The 10,351-nt window shown below is 35.6% G+C and overlaps 1 protein-coding gene across 1 annotated transcript in view; it reads right to left on the reverse strand.

Annotated features, from left to right (window-relative positions):
• LOC107707593 (voltage-dependent R-type calcium channel subunit alpha-1E-like) overlaps nt 1-9,879 on the reverse strand; it is a 26,949-nt gene extending 17,070 nt beyond the window's left edge. The window contains exons 1-11 of the mRNA XM_016511670.1: nt 9,776-9,879; nt 8,360-8,468; nt 8,131-8,260; nt 7,136-7,195; nt 6,916-7,022; nt 6,554-6,565; nt 6,327-6,423; nt 5,040-5,200; nt 4,709-4,843; nt 3,551-3,752; nt 1,995-2,159 (exon numbers count right to left, since the gene is read on the reverse strand). Of these exons, the coding sequence (XP_016367156.1) occupies nt 1,995-2,159; nt 3,551-3,752; nt 4,709-4,843; nt 5,040-5,200; nt 6,327-6,423; nt 6,554-6,565; nt 6,916-7,022; nt 7,136-7,195; nt 8,131-8,260; nt 8,360-8,468; nt 9,776-9,797 (1,200 nt within the window). The 5' untranslated portion in view covers nt 9,798-9,879. The remainder of the gene's footprint in view (nt 1-1,994; nt 2,160-3,550; nt 3,753-4,708; nt 4,844-5,039; nt 5,201-6,326; nt 6,424-6,553; nt 6,566-6,915; nt 7,023-7,135; nt 7,196-8,130; nt 8,261-8,359; nt 8,469-9,775) is intronic.
• Nucleotides 9,880-10,351: the final 472 nt, after the last annotated feature.

Genomic DNA, 10,351 nt, shown 5'->3' on the forward strand with positions numbered 1-10,351 from the left:
CTGAAATAAATGAACTTTTCCACGACATTCTAATTTATTGAGATGCACCTGTATGTGTTACTAAGCGTGAAAGTTCCGAAACTGAAGCTGTAGAACTAATAGAACGTGATGACACAGCAGAACTCATCCACAATATCCGCATTGACCGCCACAAATATCCACCGCCCCCTGCCATCAGCTTCCACGTCTCACACACACGAGCGCGACTTTAGCACTAGATTTATCAACTTTCAGACCCTTTTAGCGTTTTTTTTCCATAGAATATTCATACTGGCAAACCTAGTGACTTTTTGGATAAACCTTAGCTATGGTTCAGTTGGAAGATTTCGCCAGTGCTGTCCATGGGCGTAGCTTAAAAAAAATACCATAATGTACTGTGAAACCGGTATAATTTTGAAAAATGCCGTGATATACATTTTTGGTCATACCGCCCAGCACTAGTAGAAACTTTCATTTACAAGGACAACATGCTATTTGGATTATTAGAAATGTATTAATAAATACACTGCTGTAAATAAGTGAATAGCAAAAGTCAACATGCATAAAATATGTTTAAATGTGTAAAACAATGTCTTAAATTTTGATGTGAATATATTTATATATTAATAGTTGAAAGGCGCATAAGAATTGAAAACATTAATGTATAACTATTTAATTTAATCTTATATTTCACTTATTTGCAACAACGTGCCATTAAGGTTAATTAGACCCTCAGTAACCATGACTCATGAGATTAGTAAAACAGCAATGAACATTAAAACTTGATTGCACGTGACTTGAAAAACAACAACAACAACATGATCTTTGACCACTTTAACAACACTGATATAATGTGCTATTTAAATGTTATAAATAAGCACATTAATTGGCTACAGATGACCAAAAATCGCAGTTCTGTCTGTCTCACTCTATGTATTCCAATTTTTTGCCATGAACTTTTGATGTCTATACGAATCACACGACGAGACGATCATAAATTTCTGCCTAGCAATGTCTTGGCAACCACTGAGTATATCAACAGCTTAGTGATACAATTATACAAAGCACTGAGAGCCAAATTCAAATCTTTCTTAAAACTGCCCAAGTATTCAAACAACTTAAGACCTAGGCCTAATTACAAAACAGACCATCCTTTTCTACTAATGTCACTTGTGCTGTGCAGGCTTACAAATAATGTTAAGCAATAGCCAAAGCTATTTACAGTAAGCATCATTTTACACATATTCAATTCTAGAGCCATTCTAATGTGGACACCCACATTTCACGATCCAATTAAAACCTGAATGGATGCTAGTATGCCAATAAAGCACTCTGAAAATTGAAACTGAAAACTAAATTAATAAGACAGAGAGAAAGGAAGCTGTTCAGACTTCAGTACAATAGCTAAAAATATCTGTGCTCTATTACTCTCTCTGTGCTTCAGTGTTAGGCAGACCACCGCAGACATGATGACTAGTGGAGGCCGACCTCTAACTGCAGGTGAAATTAGTCACGGGAGATGTCAGGCTAAAGCTAATGAGGAGAAGTTAAATAGTAGCTGGTGCTTCAGATCAATATTTAATAAGCTGTGACTCATGACTGTCTGGTTTTCTAGCAGTATCACAGACCAGGGGTCACCAGCAGGGGCTGAAAAACAGCTAAATCAACCCAATTTATTTTGACAAATACACCTACAGAGAAAGAGGTATTGTCCCAGGAATACTCACAGGCTTAAAATAAGTTTACATTTAATTTTCATAACAAAGACATTTAAAAGAATAATAGTCCTTACATTTCTGTCATTATATTTAAGGGATAATGTACAGTTATTACAAACAAACCCTTTCAGCTTCAGCATAACTCAACGCAAAGTGGAGGGAAGGTTTTTTTTTTTTTTTGCATGGCTACTTATCAAATAAATTAATAAATAAGTGGAGGAAACAGTGATTTGAAATTATTTTTATTATGGTAAAAGAAAGATCACAGTGCAGCAACATAAAGAAATTCCTCCTTACCTTCATCATGAGAACGATGGTGTTAAGGGCGATCATCGTCAGTATGGTGTATTCAAATACAGGAGACACCACAAAGTGCCACAGCCGGAACTGTAAGGTCTGTCTGTTCTGGGGCATGTAGCGAGTCAAAGGTTTGGCACTGATGGCAAAGTCGATACAAGCCCTCTAAGAGAGAAATATACAGTAAGAATATTTCTTGAACACATTTGCAATTTGCAAAAGATTACATAAAATCGCTTGCACTTTTCTGCACGATTGAGGTCACAATGTCTGAGAAAAAAGCTAATATGACATTATTGATGGTTAAAGGGATAGTCTACCCAAAAAATGGTTTCAGGTTCCACTGGCTTCCATAGGACAAAAAATGCAATGAAAATGGTAGGGCTCAACCTGTGCAGAGCGCATGCCTTTTTTGCCCTTACACTCCGAAGTGCCCTTTGTTTGTTGGTGCTGTTTTTTTTCTTCAATAAATCAATGCTATTGGTCACCCTTTACGTCTGTCTGTCTTGTTTTACAAATATTTAGCCAATGAAAGGTATTAAAAAAAGCTTGTGACTAAATCTTGTTGGATCCGCTCAAACTGTCAGTAAAACCTCATAACTCCACCCCCTCTATCTTGACTGAATGAACTGAAGTCCCACAGCAGCTGAACGAAGTCTTGCTAGGGTAAATAAAGATCTTGTTGTTTGAATAAGTACAGCAATACCAAATGTATTTTACAACAGGAAAAACCGAGCACCCATATAGCTACAACAAACCTGTTGATGAAAGCGTAATGTGATGCCGCCATTTTAATGATGGACAAAATGCACATTTGCACACATTCGCTGGTCAAAACCCCCGTAACTGCATTTGAGTTTGACATAATGCGACCGAGTGATCCTCGTAAAATATATTTCTAAGAAATTTCTTCTTTGATTCATGATTGCTGATGCATGATACACTTAATTTCTTAACATTCTTATTATATGGTTGCATGGTTAATTCATGTTTATGCTGTTAATATGCACGTATTCACTAGCTAGCTAATTTTTGAATCTAGTATTCTATACTCTCTACTCATCTTCACATGTATAAATGTAGTAAAACATTTACTACAGTAATGTTGTAGTAACTAAAAAAAATTACAGAATCAGATCACTGTGAAATCTTTATATTTTATCATGCAGTATATATATATATATATATATATACATATATACAGTATATTCAGTTTCAGCACATGCCCCTCAAAACATTAGCTTTGGGTTGATAATGTATACATGCACATGCACAATATTTGAATGTCAAAATAATGTCTTGAATCTGGAGCACTTTTCATTTGAAAGGTCCTTTGAGACTGCTGAAGCGAAGAAAATTAATACTTCTTAGAAAAGCACTCATGTCATGTACACAAGAGCCAGCGCTCTGATAAACATTCAACAGCAAATCACATAAGAACATCAAGATTTTTCTTTATGTTGCCTCAAGTATGTGCAATTGCTTCTATACACATTACTACACACATGCACTTGGCTGGATTTGCAACACAAACATAAAAACGGGAGAACAGTAACCTCGTTTTTCTCCAGACTGCACTCCTCCATCATTTTGTCACCCTGCTCTTGGAAGGTGATGATGATGAGGGCCACAAATATGTTGACGAAGAAGAAGGGAAACACCACAAAATAAATGATGTAAAAGATGGACATCTCCATTCTGTTTCCCTGACTGGGACCCCGGTCCTCCTCGGTCACATCCACAGAGTGCTGCAAAACTCTACAATGCCAAAGAATCTAATTACAGACTAAACTATATACATTTATCTATGCTATATTATATTTGGACACTTTGTGGCTGCCAAACATTAGTGGAACAGGTGAATAGTTAATGTGATGAACCACATCTGTGGTTACTCTGCAAGGACACCTGTCTGAACTTGAGGGGAGCTGACTTCATACATTTACAACTACTTTAGAGTAGTTGGTTTAAAATCATTGCAAAATGGCTCAGAAAAGTGAAGTTAGTGCTCTAGCAACATTTGTTCAAATATGCCACTTGATTTGGAAGCCACTTGTCTTGCAAGCAATGTTTTTTGCAGTGCAAGTTACCTCTAGAATAGTGTCTCTCAACCGGGAGACCGCAGCCCACTATGGGGCATCATTGATTCTCCAGAGGGCCACGAGAATTAAATGTATTCATATCATTCATTAATTTTACAATTATTATGTTAAATTAAACAATTAACAAAAGACCAAATCTCTCCTATGTATTCTGAGCAGCCCAAGCCATTTCTTTCAGTGCTGTGAAATACAGACTGAACGGTGGCTCAAAACACCTAACCACTGCAGGAGCATATGATACGCAAATGACAGCTCTTGGTTGGATAAAACAAACCAGCGTCATGCTAGTAAAGTTTTGATTGATGACTGTAATTGAATTACAGTAGCATACAGGAGTCGTACATTAGGCGCACGTGAATCTGTTATTATTGATGCACAAACAAACCAGATTTAGGGGGGGGGTTTGCAGTATTGATGTGGAGAGGAGAGGGGCTTTGGAGTAAAAAAGGTTGAGAACCACTGCTCTAGAAAGTGAAAATGCGTTTCTGAATTAGCAGATATCAGCACACAGCTTCTAGAAAGGTGTTAAGTAGAATGCTTATCTTCTTAAGGTTTAATTAGTTTGTCAAAATGATACAGTGTGAAAACATATATACTAAAGTTGGCTCTTACTGCGGCCACCCTTCCCCAGTGGATACAGTGAAGAGAGTCAACAGAGCCCAGATGATGTTATCATAATGAAAATCACGTCTCTTCCACTCTCGTTTCTCCTTTTTCTTGTCTTTGTCATAGTCAATGTAGTAACCCCTATAAAGCATTAAGAAAAAACATTTCCCACATCATTTGCAGGGAAGATTTTGTGCTCCTAAAATGTAATTCTTCTATTCATAGCAGCATTGACATTTTCTAAAGTCTTCTGAGAATTGAATAATGTCTGAGCAGCTTTAAAATTAATTTTAGAATTATATTTAGAATTTATATTGCAGATGTAATGGGCACCCACTTGCACTCGTCTTCTGTGTCCTTGGAACTGTCGGTACAGTAGTAAAATTTCCCTTTGAAAAGCTGCACTGCAATGACTGCAAATATGAACATAAAGAGCTTGTAGACGATGAGGATGTTGAAGACATTTTTTAGCGATGTGACCACACAGTCAAACACGGCCTGCAAATCAAAAAGGGAGAAAGACAATGAGGTATAATGACAATTGTATTATTTCTATTTAACTTTATTGTTATTTCAGTTTTCATTTTGGTAATTTTAGTACTTAAACATATTTCAGTTAGAATGCCAAGGCAACATTTCAAATTGTATTTTCTTTTTTCTTTTTTGCATTTACATTTTTCTTGTAATATTCATATTTAATTTTATTTCAGCTTTATAACTGAAATTATGCATGCACAAAAATATGGACTGACAAAAATCTGTGCATGTAAAATTTACCTATTTGACCATTCTTTGGTGATATTATAAATATTTCAGTTGACTGTTGTGCTAAAGTGTTCTTGTAATGGTCAGTACAAAATGAAAGCCGTTAAAAAAGCAATCTTTTCCCAGCTGAGAAATTTGCAACCCTTAAGTCTCCAATGAAATTAGCTTTGCTTTAGAAAAGCAGTTGTCCTTCTGTCTCTTAAATCTGTCTCTCACATTTTATCACTTTGCCTTTTTTTCCCCCACACATTGCTGGCTCTTTTTCCACCTCTTACACCATGTCTCTCTCGTTCTTACATACACAAACCCAAAATACACAAACACACACACATACACACTGAGAGCTCTGTCAGACATGGCAAGAGAGTTTCATCACTTTCCCTCTTATTTGATCTCGTTCTGCTGCTTTGCTGACCAAAAATGAGCAACGCAGATACACACTGTTCAACTAATCAAGTATTCAACTAATTGCCTAATCCAATAATGTCTTGCAATTCAACAAAGAGTTGTACCTACACACACACAGACATTTTAAAAAAATCTTTATTTTGAAAGAACCCTCTTATGCTCACCAAAGCTGAATTCATTTGATCAAAATCACAGTAAAAACACATGATCCTTCAGAAATCATGCTGATATGCTCATTTGTTGCAAAAGAAACATCTCTTATTATTATCAATGTTAAAAACAGTTGTGCTGCAAATACTTTTGTGGAAACCATGATCTTTCTTTTAGGATCCTTTGATGAATAGAAAGTTAAAAAACAGCATTTATTTGAAATAGAAATCTTGTGTCAAACAAACAAACCTTTTGAACCCTGACTTGCGAACGGTTGTGTATTCCTTTCATGTTCACATACCTTGAGTTTGGGAAGTCTTTTAATAGTCTTAAGTGGCCTCAATACTCTGAGAACACGCAGTGATTTGATGGTTTTAATGTCTCTTCCAGTGTTACTCCTGTATAGCATGAAAACATATATAACTAAACAATACAAATTCCTAATTCTCATGTACAAGTACAAACACACACACACACACACACACACACACTATTATATGGCACAAAATCACAAGAGAATGTGTTTACCCCATCACATTCCTGCCAGATGCCGTGAGCCACAATCCACAAGAAGACCAACAGAGAAAAAAACGAGAAACAGACAGGCATTCTGAACCAGAGAGCTTCTCAATGAACAAAGAAATGCTTTACACTTACAACACAGAAAAGAGAGCATCAACTAACATCAATATGTGTCAAGAATTTGAAATGTCCGAATGTTTTTCCTCACATAACTCATGTAGTTGTCACACGGCATTAATGGAATTTGAAGATGAATAACAAAACATTTGAGCAATGTAACTAAAAAGCTTCATCAACATGTTTCAGATTTACCAACAGAATGCTAATTTACACTTGTCATATCTCATGTTTGGATTCATTTGACTCACGTGAGAGCAAAGGCCACCAGAGCTCCCACCACAACTATGAAGTCCAGAATGTTCCACAGGTCACGGAAATAGGAGCCATCATGTAAGATCAATCCCTGCTCAATCATCTGAGAAAAATATGATAACAACATACATAGTACATTTATGTTATACATTGCATATATACATACATACTGAGGAACATACAGCACATGAAAGCCAGAACAATCCATGAACTTACCTTGATTATCATTTCAAATGTGAAGACACCAGTGAATACATAATCAAAATAGCGCAGCACCTATTACACATAAAGACAGTAATCCAAAAAGGATTACAATGTCAGCATTAGCAAACAAGAAAATACACGAGACTTATGAGACATTAGCATTGTTTGCCACTGACTGCTAAATTTGAACAAGCCAGAATGTTGCTATTTTCATCATGGATCAACTGCCAACGTCACAGCACTGACATTACCCTCACTGTATAGGTTTAAATACAAGTTTGTGCATTTCTGAAAGGGAAAGAGGCGACTTCTTCAGCTTCTTCAACGTCGAGAACATAGCCTATGTAATTCGTTTACATACACACAAGATCTCATCAACTATTACTGGAAGAGTCTTAGCATGTAATTAGCTGTGGTTTTATACAGCTGGTGCACTGTCACTAGGGAAATTTAAAACCTGCAACAAAAATCTAATTTCTATTCGCTTGCAAACTATGCCAAACACTCCATGACCAACAGGGAACAATATCACCAGGACCAAAGAAACTCAAACATCTATCTACTGTGAATTTATTTATATTGTCAAAACTGAAAGATTTTCCTATGCATGCATTATGAAAAGTGTTAGGTCAGCATTTTTTTTAAAGACGACAAATTAATTTTTAAAAGCACAATATTCCATTTAGTATCTCATTTAATATGAGGTCATGAAACTTGCATGCCTTGTAAAAGCATAAAGAAATTACAGTTTATAGTAGTTTTAAATATAACCTGTCATACTGCAGAACATGAAAATTATCCAAAAATATTTATGTCATCTAATGATGGGTAATGTTTAAATTAAGTAAGTTAAAGATACTCAGCATTTCCTTAGAAGCACTTAATAAAACACAAATGCAATTCTAATTTAAACCATCTGAGAACTGTAGCAGAACTATTTACATATGGTTGTTGTTTACAAAATTATTGAAAATGCTGTTGACATGGCGGTAGAGGGGAATTCTTACTTTGTTCCTGTCTGAATTAGTGTTGACAGGGTCTTCAGCAGCCAAGGCGATACTGCTGGCGGCGATCACAAGAAGGATTGACATCTCGAAATAACGAAGATTGACAATATAGTGGCAGGCCCTGCGGACCCTGTGAAAGAGATGTAAAATAGAAAGAGTAAGAGATGAAATGAGAAAATATTCATAAAATATAGAATACAGCTGTGGTTCTATAAACATTCAGCCTTACAGGTTGTTGGGTTTGAAGATGAACATGCTGACAGGAGGAGGGGCTTTTGGTGCATCTGGGGTTTCCTCTTCTTTTTCTGTCTTTGAGGCCTCCACGTCTTTACTATTACCTGTAAAATCCAGGTATATATTAGAAATTGGGAGCTTTTACATTATGGATTTTTATGGTTATTTCATCTTAGTATAAGGCAAGGCAAGTTTATTTATATAGCACATTTCGTACACAATGGTAATTCAAAGTGCTTTACATAAAAGAAAGTAAAAAATCACAAAAATAAAACAAGGAATTTAAAAACTTTGAAAATGATTTAAAAAATTGATTTAAAATGAATTTAAGACAGAAAATGATTATAGAAAATAGAAAATGATTATACATACATAAAATACAGTGCAATCAGTTCGGACATTATATTCAGTGAGCAATGCTGCAATGTATTTAGGTCCTTGGCCATTGAGTGATTTATTAATGAGTAGAAGTACTTTAAAATCAATCCTAAATGTAACTGGAAGCCAGATTAAAGATATTATAGATAATTTATATAAAAAATATAATAGCTCAAATTTATTTTAATTTTTAATTTTAGTGTTATTTTTATGTTTATTTCAACTCAGTATGACTCATTAAATGAAGACAACTGGGAGCTTGTTGCACAATATTACTAATATAGCTATTGCATATAGGATAAATATCATGTATATATACTTCTATAATAGTATTATAACATTGTATTACATTACGTATTATAGATCTTCTATAGAATATATTGGAATATATAAAAGAGAAATTATTCATTTGCTCAAAATCTTTAAAGGTCACATATTTTACACCTTTCTGGGGTTTTATTTTAGGTTTTGATGTCCTTAAGAATATATATTTGCGGTATAAGTACCAAAAACCATCTCAATATGTTTTACAGCTCCTCTCTCGTTTGACAATATGGGACCTTTAAAAAAATGAGACTGCCCTTTTTGAGCATTAGAAATACATTGGAGTCAAAGTCACAAGTCAAATCTAAGGATTAACTCATTTATAAAGTTTTATGAAACATTACATAAGACTATGTGTCTAATAATAAAGTGCTAATAAAGTGTTTTGTGGTGTATGTAAAGTATTGTACTGATAAGAAAAAATTTGAATAAAATAACATAAGTTTATATTTGTGTACTTTCCCTGCTGAGAAGACCTGCATTGCTGGTCATGGTGTTACTACTAGGATTTTTTAAGTAGCTTAACCAGCAAAATTTTCTTTTGCTAAACAGCTTCACCAGAAAGAGCATGTTAATGGCCATTGCTAATGAACAGCTTGGTTCTGCTGTCTTCCTTTAGCTAGACCAGCACCAATCCAGCACTAACCAACAGCAATCAGTCTAGCTGGTCTTATCAGTAGGGTTCTCAGAGGTTCATGGATGCTCAAACCCGTAATGGAGGTCAGCTCCATGGAAGGCTGAGTGTCGGTGACCTCTATCACGATGCTGGTGTTGAGAGAGGACTTATCCTGATTCAAGCCTCCGTGGTTGTTATTATCGGTCTCGCCGGAACTCAAAGTTGCCTGTGGGGACTGCTGGAGCGTGCTGTCAGTGAGCTGCAGAGTTGCAGGTTCTGAGTCCTGAGGTGGGCTTTTGCGGGGGGAATTGGCTGGTTTGGTTTCTGATGATTCAGAGTTGTCTGGTTTGTTCTGCCTGTGGAAGAAGAGAAGTTAATAGCTGAATTTCTCTCTCCAGTCTTCCAACAAAGAATACTGTGTACTTGGCTATAAAAAATAAATAAGTACTATATGTGAAATTAATGTAAACTGTCACCATGAAGTTATGTGAATAGAGCTGTTCAGTCATGATGTCAATTTGTAGACCAACCTGAAAGGCCAATTTGCCAGTTTCCTCACAAAGTTCTAATGGGTTTTTGAAACAGCAGCTTTTAATTTATGAGTAAAATAAGGTTCGTTGGTTAATAGGGCTGGGTAAAAAATATCGATATCTCAATATTAATCGATTC

The sequence above is a fragment of the Sinocyclocheilus rhinocerous genome, unplaced genomic scaffold (assembly GCF_001515625.1).
Source record: "Sinocyclocheilus rhinocerous isolate Xijiao unplaced genomic scaffold, SAMN03320098_v1.1 scaffold1166, whole genome shotgun sequence".
Classification (NCBI taxonomy): domain Eukaryota; kingdom Metazoa; phylum Chordata; class Actinopteri; order Cypriniformes; family Cyprinidae; genus Sinocyclocheilus; species Sinocyclocheilus rhinocerous.